Here is an 18,463-nt window from a genome sequence, read left to right on the forward strand (position 1 = left end):
TTTGTCACACTGAACCTGAGGTTTCAACCTGTTCTTCAAGTGTACGTTATTTCCTTTCATCCTTTGTTGACCCTAAAAATTAAGATCAGGAATGGGGCTGTCTAGACGGTGCCATGGCCAAGTAGTGACTTTTGGTGTCTTATGTCCCATCGAGCACCCGGAGTGAGCACAGGTACCCCAGGATGGCTAGTTCCCACTGGGGAACTTGTAAGAGTGGGATTCAGCTCACTCACCCCAGCTTGGAGTGTGTGGCTCAGGGGTAGACTGATCGCTTAGGATGTGTGCAGCCCTGGAGTTTATTAGAAATGCCGCCTTTAATCCCATCAGGAAGCAGAGGCTGGGGGATCTCTGTGACTTTGAGGCCAGCTTGGTCTACAGATGGAGTTCCAGGACAGCCAGGGTTCCGTCATCTCCAGTACTGCTAAAAACAAAACCAAAAAGAAAGAAAGGAAAAGAAAAAAATAGATCAGACCTTGCCCTTTCTAGTTCTCAGAGGTAGGAAATCTAAACAATGGCACTTGCTGATGCCAACTGAAACCACACAGGTAGCAGCACCAGCTTCAGAAAACAGGCTGTAAGCATGGACTTCTGGGGGGTGGGGGATGGAACTAGACAGGACAGGACAGGTTTTCTACTGCAATGATCCGTGGTTGTCAGGACCAGATGCCTGATTTCCTCCTGTTTCTCCCCTAAAGGTGCCCAAGACTCAGGGATGTTTGTTTGTTTGTTTGTTTGTTTTTCAAGACAGGGTTTCTCGCTGGGCAGTGGTGGCCCACGCCTTTAATTTCAGCACTTGGGAGGCAGAGGCAGGCAGATTTCTGAGTTCGAGGCCAGCCTGGTCTACAGAGTTAGTTCTAGGACAGCCAGGGCTACACAGAGAAACCCTGTCTCAAAAAAAAAAAAAAAAAAAAAAAAAAAAAAGACAGGGTTTCTCTGTGTAGTCCTGGCTGTCTGTCCTGGAACTCTCACTCTGTAGACCAGGCTGGCCTCGAACTCAGAAATCCACCTGCCTCTGCCTCTTAATCTTCTTTTTAAACGATTTTATTTTATTTATTTTATGTATATGACGAGTATGCTGTAGCTGTCTTCAGACACACTAGAAGAGGGCAGTGGATCCCATTACAGATGGTTGTAAGCCACCATGTGGTTGCTGGGAATTGAACTCAGGACCTCTGGAAGAGCAGTCAGTGCTCTTAACCACTGAGCCATCTCTCCAGCCCTAGACCTATCTTTTGACCACTCAGTGTATATATATACATCAAGAGGCAGAGGAACGGAGAACTCCTGTCAATCCCAGGGGCTTCATTTTAGCTAGGTTTCCAGTGTTTGATGAGGCCTGTTTGAATTACCATCCATCTGTCTGTCCATTTGCTCACCCTCCTGTACCCAATCCTTGGCAATGCCACTGGATTCTCTTGCTCTGCTAGTCCTGCAAATCCTTAGCAACTCTGCACTTCCTGAGCTGTTCTCCAGATGGGCTGGTTAATATCTAACCACAGAAGTGGCTTTCTCTGCCTCTGCCTTCAGTAAGAATTCTTTCAAATCTTTGAGATCTGTGGCCTTTGTAACCCTTTCAAGTCATTCTGTAACACACACACACACACACACACACACACACTTATAACCACAGTGTGATTTGTATCTTGAGTTAATATTAGTAACTAAGATGTGAATGGAAGGACTTGTGATTGCCAACGGTCAGCTATCAATTGCAGGCAAGGAAATTGATGTAGCTTAGTGCACAGTCCAGGCTGGCCTTGAACTCCTGATTCTGATGCCTCTGCTTCCTGAGTATTGGGCTTACTTTACAGGTGTGTGCCACCACACTGGATTGTTTGTATTTAAGTGTCTTTGGTTCATTCACTTAGAAATGGTTTCCCTGAAGACATTTTTTATATGCATCTCTATATTTGCAGTGGCGGAAGATAAGCTATTAAGCCATACAATACAGGAAATACAATACAGGACAATATAGTACCGTACACGGAGCCACATTTTGAAAGGGGCAGGCAAAAACAGAGTCCAATGGTGGACAAATACAGACCGGAAAAACAAGGCGTTGGGGAAAATATGGAGGAAAAGCCCACAGATGGAAAGGATTTTTTGTGGGGCAAGTGTCAGTAACATGAGGTAAATCCTTCTTTGGGGATATAGCACTGTGCTATGAACTTGACATTAAGGTCCCCACGAACGCCACAAAGAAGCTGAATCACAATCCAGGTAAGAGGAAGTCATTTAAAGTCTTTCTGAGAGAGGGTAGGAAGTTTGATGACCCAGGGAACTGAAACACACAGGTGTGTGTGGTGTGTGTGTGTGTGTGTGTATGCACGACACGTGCTGGTTTAGGGAACCCACTATGAGAGGAAACTGTAAGATTTTAAAGATGGCTTTCTTTCAGGGACAATCAGGGAGGGATGCAAATGTCTATTCCAAAGACCTTCCTCACGAACTAGCAACAGGACAAGGCCAGGCAAAGAGTCCTTGCTGTATCTAAGGCTCAGTACCAGAAAACTCTCTTACTGGGCGGTTTCAAGACCGGCAGAGAGCTGTTGTGCTTGCTCGGAGGTGGAAAAGGGTCACTGGCTGGAGTAAGCACCTTCCTGGAAGGTGGCCCAAAGAATTGCTCTCAAGGTGTGCTCCAGGCACTAGACTAGAGCTACCCCAGGCCTAGTTATTTAATAACTAAACGCATCCAGCACCAGGCCTGCAGAAGAGCACAGGCAAGGAATGCTCCCAACCCTCACCGGCTGTGAATTACTGAAATATTGAGGGGCTTCTACTCAGACCCGGGGAGCGCTGGAGGGGTGCAGAGGAAGGCCACAGAGACTGGCCCGTAGGCACGACTGCGATGACTGGCCTGATCCGCAAAGGGGCGGGCCCCGAGCTACAGAGAACCCGCCCTGGGCCGAGGGAGGCCGGGCCGGGAGCAGCACCGGATCCCGCTCGTCCGCCAGCCACGCCCCCTCGCCCGGCGGCGTGAGTGGTGCTGCCCGGATCCGCCCCTTGACGTTCTAGGGGCGTGGCCATGGGCACGTGACGGGGAGTGACCTCGACGCCTGGCGCCATGGGGGCTTCGGACCCGGAAGTGGCGCCTTGGGCTCCCGGCGGCGCCGCGGGGATGGCGGGAGCCGGAGCTGGTGCAGGAGCTCGGGGCGGCGCGCCGGCGGGAGTCGAGGCCCGCGCTCGGGACCCGCCACCCGCGCACCGCGCGCACCCTCGCCATCCTCGGCCGGCGGCTCAGCCGTCGGCGCGCAGGATGGACGGCGGCGCGGGCGCCCCGGGCTCGGGGGACAACGCCCCGACCACCGAGGCGCTGTTTGTGGCTCTGGGCGCGGGCGTGACGGCTCTCAGCCACCCGCTGCTCTACGTGAAGCTGCTGATCCAGGTGGGGCGGAGGGCGCTGCGGGAGGATGTGGATAGGGGTGTGTGGTGTGGGGGTGCAGGGAGGGGATTGAGGGACCTGAGTGATTGACGTGGGGAAGGAAGCGGTTTGGAAGTGCTGGGAGGGAGCGAAGGGACGTGAGTGACAGACGTGGGATAGGAAGGGATTTGGGGGTGCAGGGAAAGGCGATAAGATGTGGGAGATATATAGTCGGTGGCAGTGGGCTTGAGATTTGGAAGGGTAATGGATTTGGGGGTGCAGAAAGAAGCCACAGAATTGGGGGAGGGCCGAGAAGTTTTGGTGAAAGGGAGGAGGGCTGGCTGTGGCATGAAAGCGAAGTGCTTAGAAGGTGAGTACATTTGGGGCAGAGGACAGCGGGGCTCTGGATTTATAGAGATGGATAGAAACGCTTTGAGGGACAAAGGAGTGGGCACCAGGGCCAAAAATTTCGGAGGGAAAGAGTGCAGCCGGGAAGAGCTATCGGTTTACTTGAGAAAGGGCCTGTAGATTTGATGGCGACGACAGATTTGGTGGGAGGAGGGGCCTCTGCATTGATGTAGGGCGGGAGGGGGTACGGGGGGGGGGAGTGGAGCGGTGGTAGCGATGTGTCTGGAAAGGCGGCTTTTAGGGGGAAGGGGGGAACGGGATGACGCATTTAGGGGAGGAAGGAAGGAACTGAAGTAATTGTGTCTGCGTGGGTTGGGAATGGGCAGAAAGTAGGGTTAGGCACACTAGGTAAGGGTTGTCAAAAGCTGGAGCAAAGGTAGGGATGTCCGGATTCAAAGATGCTTGGGCACCTAAAGGTTTTTTGCTTGTCAGCAATTCGGTCCAAGAGAGGATGAGGGAAGGGTAAAGGGGGAGGAGGGATCGGGTTGGAAGGAGGTGTTGTGCGTTTGGCAGAATTAGGTGGGTGTGGGATGGAGGTGGGGAGAGTTTTGATTGGCGTGGTTTGGTCTCAGACTGATAATCAAAAGACGTAGCCTAGCATTTTCCAAAGGAGTGGAGGATGGGTGCTGAGAATTGAGAGATGGAGACCCAGTTAAGATTTGAGGTTTGATTTAAGGAGAGTGAGTGTGAGATTATTGTGCTGCCCTTGTCATAGAACGGAGAGAATTAGAAATACGTTTGGAATGAGAGGGCCTTAAGAACGGGGGGGGGGGGGGGAGGCCGAAGCCCTGGGGTCTGAGGAATGGGGGATAGTAGAATTTGGAGTTTGACTAGAAATAGGAGAAGGAACGAGAAGAAGATACCATCAGGGCCATTGGGTATCAAATTATGCCTGAGATTTGGGGACGGCTGATGGGGCAGTTGGAGACCAGCACCGATCTGCTGTAATGTGAATGTGTGTTTACAACACAGGGTTTCAGCTATAGCTAGCCTCAGCCTAGGAGAGACACTGCGCTGTGGCAGTATCTGAGTTGAGCAGTGAGGGTGGGTGAGAATTGAATGCCGGACCTTACGACGGCAGGCAGAGTGTCTGTGGGGTGGGTGGTGGGCCTCTGGGTGTGGCGTGGGAGGGCACAGGGGAAGTGGCTTATTGGGAGCACGGTGGCATTAGTGTGGGGGTCTGAAAAGAATTATTTGGAAGGGCTTTGGAGAGGGACAGGGAGATCGAGGGGGAGCCCAAAGGGTGATGGGAACTAGATGGCAGGGTGTGTGGGGGGGGTACGCAAACCTGAGATCTCCTTTGGGGGCGACAATGGCTATAGCTTAGTAATCAGTAACACTGAAAAATAAGTAACAGTAAGGACAGATTGCCTTTTGCAGGGAGCAGGTGTGCAGCACTAGGTGTTGAGCCTCAGTTCAGGACTCTTGGGCGGTAGGGCGGAGGCGGGGCGTTAGGAAGGAGGCGGGATAGAATTGAAGGTAGTGACCTGGCTCTGGAACTGGCTCTGCTGGTGTTAGGTACGGGGCGGGGGTGGGGGGGTGGGGGGGTCAGAGTGGCTCACAGTGTGCCTTTGATAACCCGGAGGACATCAGACGATAAACTCGAGGTTTGGGAGCCGTGAGGATGTGCGGTTGAGGGGACGGGTTCAGGGTCAGGCTGGAGTTGTGCTGATAAGACTTGGGAGGGCATCATAATAAAATAATACCTGGGACTTGAAGTTCTGAGCACAAAGGAAGGACCACCCACTTCTTAAAGAAGCAGAAAGCATCTTCTGACCTAGAAGAAGAACTCTGGAAGGGACAGCTGTTTGCCTGCACTTAACTCTTTTCTGGATAAGCCATTGTGAGCTCCATTTAAAAAAAAAAAAAAAAGACCTCATGATAAAGGGGTTTTAAGATTTATAGTCAGGGGCTGTGAGATGGGTTAGCAGCACACGGGCCACTTGCTGCTCCAGCCTGAGTATGTGAGTCCCATCCCTGAAACTTACAGCAAAGGTGGCCAGAGGAAACCTGACTCCAGAGTTGACCTCTGACCTCCCATCAGACACAACAACAACAATAAATAAGAATTAAGACATTTACAGTCAGACACCTTCAGTATGTCTCAGAGTCAGATCCAACGGAATAATGTGGACTTTGATGAAACACCTTCCTAAAGAAGGTGAAGAAAAAGCAGCTAGTAAGGGGCCCAGCCCAGCTGACAAGGCCAGGCCTCCTAACCGTGGGCCTTGTCCCCTACTGCATCTAGCAGGTGCTGTTTCTGTCTGTCCTGAGTGCCCAGAGGAGGTTGCCCTCACCCCACTTAGTTCCAGTCTGTACTCCCCACCCCTGCTCCTCCACAGGGGTCACATATGGCTATGGTGACTCAGCCCTCTAGCTGTCTGTGGGATTGACAGATACTCAGTTTTTTGGGTTTTTTTTGTTTTTGTTTTTTAAGATTTATTTTATGAGTACACCATTGCTCTCTTCAGAGACACCAGAAGAGGGCATCAGACCCCATTACAGACGGTTGTGAGCCACCATGTGGTTGCTGGGAATTGAACTCTGGAAGAGCATTCTCTTTACCGGCTGAGTCATCTCTCCAGCCCCAGATCCTCGGTTCTGACACTGCTTTACAGCGAAGGCTGTCGAGGCTGTGTGGAAATGTGGGTCATCTTGCCCCAGCGATGCAGGGCAGTTGAGATTTAAGCACAGCCATACAGGTGGGTTTAAGGCCATACTGGCTAAGCCTAGGACTGGCAGGGACAGGTCTGAGAGGTATTTACAGTAAGCTTAGAGGAATTTGGGGGTAGGTGGCAGTGCAGAGCCGTCTGAAGCCAGGGCCTGAGACCCCGGGCCACTGTCAGGATGTTGGGACTTAGGATGGAATGACGATGAGAATTAGCAGGTTTGTTCTCAGGAGAACGGAGAGTAAAACACATAAAAATGGATGCTTCTGGCCAGCGAATTGGCTCAGCAGCTGCCATCAGATGTGACAAATTTCCCGAGTTGAATCGCCAGAACCTACCGGATGGAATGAGACCCAGTTCCTGCAAATTGTCCTCTGACTTCCACATGTATTCCGCAACACACACATGTACACAAAAAATAGTGTTAAAAAAAATTAAATGTGTGTTTCTGGGCCAGTGAGATGACTCAGTCAGTAAAGATGCCTGTTGCCAAAGACACTTGAAGACCTGAATTGAATCCAAAGGGCCTACATGGTGAGAAGAGAGCACCAACTCGTGCGAGTTGTCCTCTGACCTCCACACACACTCCATGGATGTGCGTACACGTGTACAGACACACAGGGAGGCAAAATGTATAAAGCAACCTGAGTTCTAGCCCCGCTACCCACTGAAGGGTAGAAGGAGAGACTCAACTCCACAAAGTTGTCCCCTGACTACACGCGGACTGCACCATAGTCTATCATATACTGCGTCCTAGTCTCTCTTCCCATGATGCACTGTGCCTTATCCGCCCCTTCTCATCATGCACTGCGTTCTAGTCTTCCCATCACGTATATGACAATAACTGAGCAAACATGTAAAATGTAGTAAAAGGCTCTTAAAAAAATAAAAACAGGAGTTTGTGTACTGATACTGTCTAGCATTGAAATCATGACGGGTTTGTGATTTAGATTGGGGCCAGGGTGGGACCAAGGGTTGATAAAGGGACGCCAGCTGATATTCCCGGGAGATGGGACCAGCCATGTAGGAGTTGGAGCCAGGAAGCTGTGCGCTACCTTACAGTGACCCTTGCTTTTGTCTCTTGATTCTGAAGGTGGGTCATGAGCCGATGCCCCCCACCCTCGGGACCAATGTGCTGGGGAGGAAGGTCCTCTACCTGCCGAGCTTCTTCACCTATGGTGAGTGCCACAGGCCGGGTTGTACCTGGGAACCTGCTGTGCATTCTGGTACCAGGAGCCAGTGCCAGTCTAAGGAGGGGACCCGAGAGTAGCCCAAGGCATAGGGGTCGGGTGGGAGCCTGTGAGTGTTGCAGCCCAGGCTGCAGGGCACAGACTGGTTCTAGAACCACACGGGGAGGCATAGGTCCTGCCGATATACGAGTTTGTGCAGCAGCCTCTTGCCTGCTGCAGCCCCACTGTGCTGTGTGTAGAGGAAGACACACTAACTGTACTCAGATTCCTTATTGAATCCCTGTGGGGAGATCTCTCAGAACAGATGGCCCACCTTTCTGTCTTGGCTGTGGTCTCCAGCCAAGCTCCCCTGTGGATGACAGCTAGCTAGGGCATGGAAGGGTTTCTTTAGGTGTGACTCTTTGTCCCTCCTGTCGAATGTGCCTAAGGCACTCCCTAAAAGTGTCTTTCTGAGTTTGCTGCCCAAATCCCTTTTTGGACACATTCTGCTGTTTCCCCACCTCTCTTACCCATTTGGCTAGTCTAGAATATTCTCTGCAAGTCTCCTTGCTGCATAACCTGGTGCTTGACCTCTCTCTGAGCCACCTTCTCCGTTCTACACACTCACTGTTGGCAGAACCACAGGTCGGTTCCTTTCCAATTTTGCCTTCAGTTCTCCGTATACTCTAGGGCCAGGCAGAATGGGCCATTCTGGGGCGAAATGTGTTTGTGTTTATTTTAAGATTGTTGGTATAGGGGGAGAGGGAAACGACATAAGTAGACCACCCCCACCCACCATTGTACACAAAAATAGTGAGCACAAACCTGTGGCGAGCGGGCTTTCTCAGATCTGCCTACAGTGGCACCCATTAGGAAGGACTCGTGTCTGAGGTCATGCCTGTCCACATAGGACCATCCTGACATCATCCCAGGGCCTCTTGCAAGAGTGAGCCAGGTTCTGAGGTGCCCCCACCCAGGTCTTATAAATGTTTCAGAGCAGATGTCTGCTGGGCGCTTCTGGACACTGGCTGCTCCTCAGTCAGGAAGTGCCTGGCTGACTCGCCGTCTAGAACTGTCTGGCCAGTGTGTCCTCCTCCCCCGCACTGTGGTAGAGAGCCCCACAGCTGTGGACATTTTGTGGTGGAAGGCTAGAATCCTTGAGGGGTGTTGGGGGGGGTGGGGCGTTGCAGGTTCTACAGATAGGCTCTGGGGTGGTGGGATAGGAGCAGCTCCTGAGAGGGCCTCTGAACAGTCCTGTCTCCTTTTACTTGACAGCTCATAGAAGTGGGAAAACCCTGGAGCTGGCTCTGTGGGAGCCACGCAGAGGCTCTGTCTGAGCCCACTCCTCAGACTGGAGTAGGGCAGCCTTGCCCAGCCCTCAGGCCCCTCATGGCCTTCCCCAATCCTTTCTTCCCCGCCATTCCCCCACCCCCTTCTCAGGAAGCTGTCTGTGGTCCAGGTAACAGGTGCACTGCCCTGTCCCTGGAAACCCTCGCAGGCAGATCTGCTGCAGAGGAGAAAAGGGCACACGTGCGCGTCACTTCCTGTGTGTGGTGCTAGAGAGCTGAAGTCACAGGTCTGGAAGCAGATCAGCATTGAAGCAGATCACATTGAGGGAGTGCTGTGCTGGCTTCCAGGGTTGAGAGAAATGTATCACCTTCTTGAACGGGGTCAAATGTAAAGCAGGGAGTGCAAGACGTCACTTGCACTTGGATGTGCGATACAGCGGCGGAGCAGCAGGTCCCCAGTGCCACCTGACCCTCCAGGTCTCCCCCAGTGCCACTCTGTTTCTGTTTGTCCCTGTTTCTGCCTTGTCCCTTACTAACAGGAAGCAGCGGCTGCCAGGGCCATCGCAGGCATAGCACAGCACAGTGACAGGGACTGGGGTGTCCCAGCAGCAGCGTGCCCTGTAGACTTTCTCAGGTCTGCCTTCCCATCCCGTTTCTTCCCCGCTCCCTAAGGTGGGGACGATCATCCCTGCCTGTGGGCACCCCACCCCCACCCCAAGGAAACCACTCTATAAGCAGCTGAAATTGGTTTTGGGTTACAGCATTCCAGCTGCTGAGTTGAGAAACGACAGTTGAGTTTGCCAAGTAGTTTTCAAAGCTAAGAAAAAACAAGCAAGCAAGAAGTCCAGGGAGCTTATTTGTCAGAAGAACGTTGGAACGATTTACCAAAAGAGACAGGTCAGATGACACTTGGGATCGGAGTTGGCCTGTGTCGGGCCCTGGACACACACTCCCTCCCTCGGGCTGCATCCAGCCAAGATTGGGAAACCACTGGTCTGGGTGTGTGGTCTGGCAGTGGGTGTCCTGGGCTTGGTGTGACGCCCCGCCCCCACCCTTTACCTCCCTACAGCCAAGTACATTGTGCAGGTGGATGGGAAGATAGGGCTGTTCCGGGGCCTGAGCCCCCGCCTGATGTCCAACGCCTTGTCCACTGTGACCCGAGGCAGCATGAAGAAGGTAAGCAGTTGCCTATGGCTTCCCAGGCTCCGGTCACTACCAGGTACAGCCTGCAGGCCCTGGTCCCACTTCCTGTGCAGATCCCAGGACATGGCTCCTGGGTTTGTGCTTGGGAGGCCTCTCTCCTTCCCTCCCTTCCTCCCTCCCTCACACAACTATAGCAGCTGTGATTCTGGCTTTCCCACTCAGTATCCCAAGCCTGGTGGTTATGACAGCCCAGACAGTGGGTGCAGTGCCCAGTGTCCCTTAGGTGTGCATCTGAGTCTCACGGGGCGTTTGTGGTCAGGTTTTCCCTCCAGATGAGATGGAGCAGGTGTCCAACAAGGATGACATGAAGACTTCACTGAAGAAAGTTGTGAAGGAGGTGGGTGTCAAGGGTCAGAGAGGAGAGCTCTCATCCCTAGTTGGCTGGGACCTTACTTGCCTAAGGGGTCTTAGCCCAATACTACGAGGGACTTCCCTCCCTACAACATGTCTCTAGCTGCTCTGGCCCAGGATGGTAGCATACCTCAGGGAGGGATTAGGGTGGGGCTGGATAGCATCCTTGGCAGACTGAGACCTGAAGAATGAATCTGGTTTTCCCTGTATAGGCTTATAGTTCCCCATGGATCCCAGGCCTGATGGCATCCCCACCCCCCTCTCTTCCAGACATCCTATGAGATGATGATGCAGTGTGTATCACGCATGCTGGCCCATCCCTTACACGGTAAGGACACGGCAGCTGAGCCCACCATAAACCATGGATTATGACTGGGAAGAGGCAGGGGGTGACAGGAGACTAGCTTTCCGGAAGTCAGAGACAATGCTATAGCTGTGGGGTCCAAGACTCTCCTGTCCTTTCCTGTGTGGCACAGGGGCCACTCTGGCCAGGACACTACAGAGGTGGGGAGGGTGCTGAGCCATTGGTACTCCACGTCACGCAGAGCTTTCTCTCCCCTCAGTGATCTCGATGCGCTGCATGGTACAGTTTGTGGGACGTGAGGCCAAGTACAGGTAGGTGATGACTGGGTGTCTCTGTCCCTCCTCTCACTGGGAATGGCACCATTGCTGCCTCGCACCTGAGGTTCCTTTTTGCCCCTCCCTTACTTGATTCTCTAAAGGAGCCTTGCCTCCTCAAAGAGGCAGGTGCAGAGCCTCCATGCCCTGTGCTGCTGGAGTCTGCCCAGGTCAGCTGTGAGCGGGGGGACGCCTCCCAGACAGCTAACCTTCTGTGCCTTCCAAAACCTGGCCCTCCGTTCCTCTCATCCCCTACCGAGGGGCTGCCTGCTCCTCACATGCCAAGAGCTCAGCTCATCCCAGAGGCCTGTGGCCCAAGCACACAACTTTTTCCTCTGCTGTTTCCTGGCTTTGGTGGTTTTCTGCAGACTGAAATAGGAGGTTGGTAAATGACCAGAGGGGACAGCTTGGCTGAAACCCCAGTGGGTCAGGCTGCTGTCGTGAGAAGAACACAGGGTGTGGTGGGGTTGGAGCCCGGGACCAGCTCTAGCTGGCCAGGGTTATGTGCCTGGTGCTTCCACCTGGGCAGTGCAGCTCCTCTAAGGCCAGCTGCTGTTTCCAGTCACAGGTTACAGGGGGGAAGGGGCAGGAAGCCGCAGCCTGCCCTCTTCCTCTCCAGCAGGCTGCACTACAGGGTTCCAGACCCCGGGCATGCTGGGTGGGAGGGCTGGAGGTTTTTTTCCTGGGTTGACCCAAGGAATCCTCTGCTGCCCTGTGCAGGTGGTCCCTTCTGTCCTCCCCTTCCTGTTCTCACTGGTCTCAGGTCCTCTGCTTGGAGCTTGCTTGGCTCATGAAAGATGTGCATGAGGTGCAGGTGTGGGGATCCGAGGTCCTAGATCAGAACTACGAGTGGTGTGAATTCACTCCACCCCAAAAGCTCTTTTTTTCCCCCCATGGGGTCTTCTTGGTAATAGACTTGCCATCCTGGTTAGCACCGTCTGGTCTGAGTAAGGCTGCATGGTGGCCTTCTGCTGGGTGACCGTCTCCATGTTGCCTCCTTAGCGGTGTACTGAGTTCTATCGGGAAGATCTTCAAGGAGGAGGGGCTGCTGGGATTCTTCGTGTACGTGAGTTTACTCCCTGTAACGGCCATGCTTGGCCCCACTAACAGGTGTGTTCTCAGTCCCTTGGGTCACAGCTGCTGCCCTTGACTAACCACACGATCATGCCCCAGGGTGAGCAAGTAGCAGCAGTGTTTTTGCACTTTGTAGCATGTTGGGGACCAGAATACCCAGCCCTTTCAGGTCCCAGCTTTAATAAAAGTGGGCCTGGGCAAGGGCTGTAGCTTAGTGGTGGGATGTGTGCTTGGCATAACGAGGGCCTGGGGCTTTGCACCCAGCACACACACACACACACTCCCATGCTGAGGAGATGATCTAGCCAGCCTCTGCCAGGCCCCATCTGGGCCCTGGGGTTGCCAGGGACACAGAGCCGGTCTTCAGAAGCTGTATAGTCCTTGGTGCTGTTGCCAAAGGCGACTGTCAAGCTGGGACTTGGACTAAGAATTGGATGCTGGCAGTGCACCCACTGTCTCCAGCCAGTGGGCTCTGCTCTAACAATTACCGGACATTGAATGCTCGAGATAATTTGCACAGAAATCCATGTTTCTGTCTTCTCTTGCCAAGTCAGAAAAATCAGACCCTGTTGGGTCTGTGTTTCCACAGGTCAGCCATTAGCAGGGGGATCAGAGACGTGTGTCTCTGGGCACATGATCTCCTGAGGGCCACAGACCCCACAGTCTTGGCCTTGCGCCCAGCTTACCCACAAAGAAAGCTCAGATCATAAAGACTGTCCAGAAGGAATGAGCTTTGGACAACCGAGAAGCCAGGCTCACAAGTATGGTTTTGTTTCATCATTTGAAGGTCCAGGAAGTGGCCTCCAGTGGTCATGAGCATAGCTGCTGAGATGGGCTCCATGCTACTCTCGATCTGTGATTTCCCTGGCTGGTCAGATGGCTTTATGATACATATTTAGTCAGGAAATGACTCAGAATAGAGACAGACAGATTGTGTCTCTCAATAAAGGTGATTCTGCCCCTGGCGTCATTGGTGATGTCCAGGGGTGTCTTGTAGATTTCAGAGCTGGCACAGAGGACAGGTAGGTGTTGCTCAGCTCCAAACAGCCACAGAGCCAAGGTTGAGAAACCCATGTCGGTACACATCCATGTGTGAGAACATGGCTTCAGGTGCCAGGTACATCAGACCTTGACACACCGCCCAGCACTGGGCAGCTGTGTGACGGGTCACACCCAGTGCATACTTACTTTTGGAATATGGATACATAGATTATAGGCTCAGAAAGTACCCAATGGGGAAGGACAGGCATCCACCAGAAAGTTTGTTGACCATCCTGTGAGCACAGGTGTGTTGCTTAATACTTTCTTGTACTTTGATTTATAAGTTTAAGAAAAGGAAGATTTATGTATTTGTTGCTTTTGTGCATGTGGCTGTGTGAGTGTGTCTACTACAAATACACAGGAACCACGGAGGCCAAAGGAAGCCTCAGATCTCTCAACTATAGCCAAGCCAGGTCCTTTGCAAAAGGACCATCTCTCTGGCCACTGTCTCAGGGAACCTTCTGGTCCTGATTTGGAGAGTCATTTGCCCACAAGGCTGTCCCTGCACAGGGTAGCAGTCCTTGCAACACTTGCATGGCATGTTGTTGATGGAACATTCCAGAATGGAGAACAGAGACATTAAGCTACTCTCTGAGAACTGGTCTAGAATAGCTACCAAGAGCAGCGGCAACAGGCACTCCTTTGTGATCTGTATTTGCCTGGTGTGGCTGCTTTCACATTGTGACACCCGGGCTTCTGCAGACTGAAAACAGCTTGTGACACCACTAACTAGTTTGTGACACCTAAGACCTCTGTGTGGGAGGAGGACAGGCGCCTGCCCAGGGTGGCTGTGATACTTCCTGCAGACTCTGCTGAAAGGCTAGGTCTTGGGTGCTGTAGGTATAAGCTGGGTGCAGCAGGTGTAAGCTGGGCACTGCAGATGTAAGCTGGGCACAGCAGGTGTAAGCTGGGTGCAGCAGGTGTAAACTGGGCACTGCAGGTGTAAGCTGGGCGCTGCAGGTGTAAGCTGGGTGCTGCAGGTGTAAGCTGGGTGCTGCAGGTATAAGCTGGGTGCAGCAGGTGTAAGCTGGGTGCAGCAGGTGTAAGCTGGATGCTTCAGGTGTAAGCTGGGTGCTGCAGGTGTAAGCTGGGTGCTGCAGGTATAAGCTGGTGCTGCAGGTGTAAGATGGGTGCTTCAGGTGTAAGCTGGGTGCAGCAGGTGTAAGCTGGATGCTTCAGGTGTAAGCTGGGCACTGCAAGTGTAAGCTGGGTGCAGCCTGCCCCCTCCAGACCTCCTCCCTGCTTATCTCTGCTCACCTTATTTTTTTAGCGGCTTAATCCCTCACCTCCTGGGCGATGTGGTTTTCTTGTGGGGCTGTAACCTGCTGGCCCACTTCATCAATGCCTACTTGGTGGACGACAGCGTGAGTGACACCCCAGGGGGGCTGGGAAACGACCAGAATCCAGGTTCCCAGGTTGGTTGGAGCGAGGGCTCGCCTTTCTTTCTGTGTGCTGGTGCCCAGGGTCTGGGACAGGCTGGGACCTTGGGGTTTTCTCAACCTGGGAGTGAGAGGGGACCCCTATTTCAAGTGGGCCTGAAACTTCTCAGTAAATGAGCAAGGGTAGCTAATACCCGAGGCCTTTAACCTTCGTGGTTTGTGCTTTTAAAACCCACAGAGAGCCAGGTGGACGTGGTAGTGCACGCCTTTAATCCCAGCACTTGGGAGGTGGAGGCAGGAGGATCATGCAGTCAAGGCTCCATATGGAGACTGTTTTCAAAAGCAAAGCAACCTACCTGCCTTTCCATGAGCATCATGACCTGTCAGCTCTGCTCGTCAAGGGCAGCAGCACAGATGTAGCACCCTGGGCCAGGACAGTGCCATCTTGTTGGGCCTGCTTTGACTGCTGAAGTCTGTAGACCCCATCTGCATGGGTCAGAAGGCCTGGGCACCTGACGGGTTGATGGGTTGATGGGCTCTGCTCAACCCAGATAAGGATCAGGGACCTTCAATGGGTTAGGGTTCCTGGAAGCCAGGCATTCTGACATCAGGAATGGCCAGACCTGGAGGGGTCCAGGGTGTCATGGTCCACAGGGTGTCTGTTGGCTCAGGCTGGCAACTCTGGGGGAGAGGTGAGGAGACTGGCCCTGTAACCTGGGTGGGCAGCTCTTAATTGTCCTTTTGGTGCCTACAAATTTAAGTGGGTTTGTGGGGATGCACACTCATTTCCAGTGACATTGACACATGCCTGCAGATCTACCCTACCTTAGGGCCTGTGGGTGGGCAGGCACTTTGGTCACTCAGGGGCCAGTGGGTGGGCAGACACTGTGGTCACTCAGGGGTCTCTGGGTGGGCAGGCACTGTGGTCACTCAGGGGCCAGTGGGTGGGCAGACAGGTGCTGTGGTTTCATAAAGAACAAGGCTGGGACAGTTTGCTGTGTCCCACAACAAGGCCCTTGACTGGCTTTCTGGATCAGGGAGCACAGCCTGCCCAGGTTGCTTAAACACTTTCCTGAGCAGTCAGCTCTGGCATGGAGGGCACGTTCTGTACGGACTTGCAGGCTAAAAGAGGCTGCCCGACTTGCAAGGCCAGCAGGCATATCTTCTGTAGGGGCTCTGGGGCATCCTGTAGTGGATGACCACTTGGGAAGACACCAAGGGCCAGGCAACAGTTTTCTTAGTGAGAGCTGTTTTCTGGGGAAAGTCAAGCTTTAGGGGAGGCTTGGCGAGATGGGTTGGCAGCAGCCCAGAGGGACCATGTGCTTCATGCCCAGAGCCAGGCTCTGTCCAGTACGCTGGGTGGAACCAGGCTCTGTCCAGGATGCTGGGTGGAAGCTTGTCCTTTTACTGGAAGTCCCTCAGCAGCTGTAACTGCTGAGCTAGGGCAGCTATCCCGCAGACGTGGGCCACACCAGGAGCTCCAGGGCCTGTGGGGTTACCACACAAGGTGGTAAATAAGCCTGATGCCCTACAATCCTTACAGGCCCTTCAGCCCAGTAGCCTAGTGGGTAAGTCACAGGAGGAGCTGTCCTGGAAAGGGTGGCGTGGAGGGTGAGCTAAGGCAAGGTCAGGGTCCCACAGAACTTCAGTCTGCCCTGACAACCCTGAGGGTAAAGCCTGCTTCCTTTCTGTCCTACAGTTCAGCCAGGCCCTGGCCATCCGGAGCTACACCAAGTTTGTGATGGGGGTAAGTTCTGCCTACTGCCCTTAAGGGCCACAGTGGGCTGGAGGCAGCTCTCACAGTGTGGTGTCTCACTGCCGGCACTGAAGCCCGTGTGCTCTTCAGATTGCAGTGAGCATGCTGACCTACCCCTTCCTGCTCGTTGGAGATCTCATGGCGGTGAACAACTGTGGGTACGTGTGTACCCTTCCACCTGGCCCCCACCAAGGCTGCTGGGACATCCAGATGAGCCCTTCCGGCCCCTCCACCTACACATAATTTCCCGTGGGGTTAGCATGGTGTTGGGATGGCCGTGGGACGCAGTTCCTTTACATTTTCTGGTCCTGACTGTCAGTGTGTCTGAGGACCCCTGTGTTCTCCACAGGCTGCAGGCTGGACTCCCTCCATATTCCCCTGTGTTCAAGTCCTGGATCCACTGTTGGAGGTACCTGAGTGTGCAGGTGAGCGTGCAGGACTGGGGGCTCTTGGCCGCTGGGGGGCGGGGGAGGGGAGATGGGCGGCACCTTTCAGAAAAGCTGCCTGGTACTAAGTAGGTCCTATGTAGCCCTGGCTCTGGCTGAGGGGAGAAAGTCAGATGAGGCCGAAGCTTGGTCCTCTGCAACCGTGTGGAATTAAACAAAGGCTGGATTGCCTTTGGAGGAATAGGTGGCAGAGCCCAAGAACTCACTCCTCCAGTACCAAGGGTGCCTGGGATGTACTCAGCCAGACTCCTCCATTGGACCCTTCTAGCCCTGGGGGATCTTCAGGGTTCATCTGGATCTGGTGTGAGCCTGGCAGAGCAGCCATGGCTTCTGGGGGGCTATACTGAAGCCCCTTGCTGGCTGTAGCTATGGGGGGTGGGGGCAGTGGTCAGGAACCAGGCTCATGGCTAGGGGCAAGTGCTTGCCTTTTCCTGGCCTTGCTATGCCACCCGTCAAGTGAGGTACTAGCTTGGGGAACCAAGAGTAATGAGTGTCCTTTAGGTGGAGAATGGGTTTACTGGGGGCCAGCGGGGTGGGTGGCCCAGTGGGTAAAAGTGCTTGCCACAGAAGCCCGACCACCTGAGTCTGATCTTAGAACTCGCACAAGCCCTCACGTGCACACCTCACCCTCACCATGGACACAGTAAAAGGTAGAGTCCCCTCCAGCACCACTGACGGCTGCTCTTCCCCACCAGGGCCAGCTGTTCCGCGGCTCTAGCCTGCTTTTCCGCCGGGTGTCATCAGGGTCATGCTTTGCCCTGGAGTAACCGAAGCCGCCCAACCAAACATTTATGGGGTCTTGGCCTACCCCTGGTGAGGACCCATCATCTCAGATGCCCGAGGGTGACTCCAGCCCAGCCTGGCTTCATGTCCTTATTTGCCATGTGTCTGTCCAGATGTGGGCTGGTGGGGGTGGGTCACCTGGGACCTGGGGAAGCCTGGGGGAGCAGTGTTGGGGTGGCATCCCCTTCCGGCCCAGAGGTACTTGAGTCCATCTTGTACATGGGCAGAGGAAGGCTGCAGAGGCAGAGGTCACTGGCAAGGCTTCCCTCCACCTCCAGCCAGCTCATCCTGCTAAGCAGCCGGAAGTACCCCCTCCTGCTTTGTAAATAGAGCACCATCATGCCTGGGCCTTGCTGAGGGCACGGTGTTCTGCCCTTGTTCCCAACACTACTTTTCTGATACAAGGGTGGTGCCTTCTCCTGATTAGGAAATCATGTGACTCCTCAGAATCTCCCCCTCATCCGCTTGTCTGTGATGGTGTCACCAGGTGTGAGGGTTCAGTCACCTGTGCTGTGTGTGAATACGGACAGGTCCCATAGGCCAACACCTAGTCCTCCCCTCGTGGTAACATAGACCCATCTCCTTGAATAAATGTATTGGTGGTGATTTGGATTTTGGGGAGCCTCTTATTTGTGTGAGTTTCGCCAGCCCCTGTGCTGGTGTCTCAGGTCTGTGGGTGGCCAGCCCGGGCCAAAGGGTGTGACATGGTTGAGTCCTTTGTCCTTGGGGTTGAGCCTAAGTGCCTCTTCACAGAGCAGCAACTGGCACTTGGGCCTTCTGCCACAGAGACAGCAGCTGTTACAGAGTCCCACCGAGGTTGCCAGGTGGCACCTTAGCACCTTTTGAAGACAACTCTCCAGGCCTTCAGAGCCTTTCGCCACAGCAGACAGACATATCAGTGTAGCAGAAGGAAGTG

At 53.7% G+C, this 18,463-nt stretch overlaps 1 protein-coding gene across 2 annotated transcripts; it reads left to right on the top strand.

Annotated features, from left to right (window-relative positions):
* Positions 1-3,040: 3,040 nt before the first annotated feature.
* On the top strand, positions 3,041-18,159 carry Mtch1 (mitochondrial carrier 1). Of its 2 annotated transcripts, none has more exons than XM_034523776.2 (12): positions 3,041-3,385; positions 7,532-7,616; positions 9,966-10,072; positions 10,359-10,436; positions 10,721-10,778; positions 11,014-11,065; positions 12,071-12,130; positions 14,454-14,598; positions 16,262-16,309; positions 16,409-16,476; positions 16,668-16,743; positions 17,460-18,159. In XM_034523776.2, the coding sequence occupies exons 1-12, from the start codon at positions 3,065-3,067 to the stop codon at positions 17,529-17,531; spliced, it is 1,170 nt and encodes a 389-aa protein (XP_034379667.1). In that variant the 5' UTR covers positions 3,041-3,064; the 3' UTR covers positions 17,532-18,159. The 2 variants fall into 2 exon arrangements, with proteins under 2 accessions (XP_034379667.1, XP_034379668.1); XM_034523777.2 differs by having other exon boundaries at positions 3,043-3,385; positions 14,454-14,547.
* The last annotated feature ends 304 nt before the right edge of the window (positions 18,160-18,463 follow it).

Source organism: Arvicanthis niloticus, chromosome 20 (assembly GCF_011762505.2).
Source record: "Arvicanthis niloticus isolate mArvNil1 chromosome 20, mArvNil1.pat.X, whole genome shotgun sequence".
In the NCBI taxonomy this organism is placed as follows: Eukaryota; Metazoa; Chordata; class Mammalia; order Rodentia; family Muridae; genus Arvicanthis; species Arvicanthis niloticus.

Bases quoted from the DNA above. Each gene is read 5' to 3' on its own strand.
- Mtch1 (XM_034523776.2), top strand. From the start codon at position 3,065: ATGGGGGCTTCGGACCCGGAAGTGGCGCCTTGGGCTCCCGGCGGCGCC. The intron at 3,386-7,531 runs GTGGGGCGGAGG...TTGATTCTGAAG, and splicing joins ACGTGAAGCTGCTGATCCAG to GTGGGTCATGAGCCGATGCC. The intron at 16,477-16,667 runs GTACGTGTGTAC...TGTTCTCCACAG, and splicing joins ATGGCGGTGAACAACTGTGG to GCTGCAGGCTGGACTCCCTC.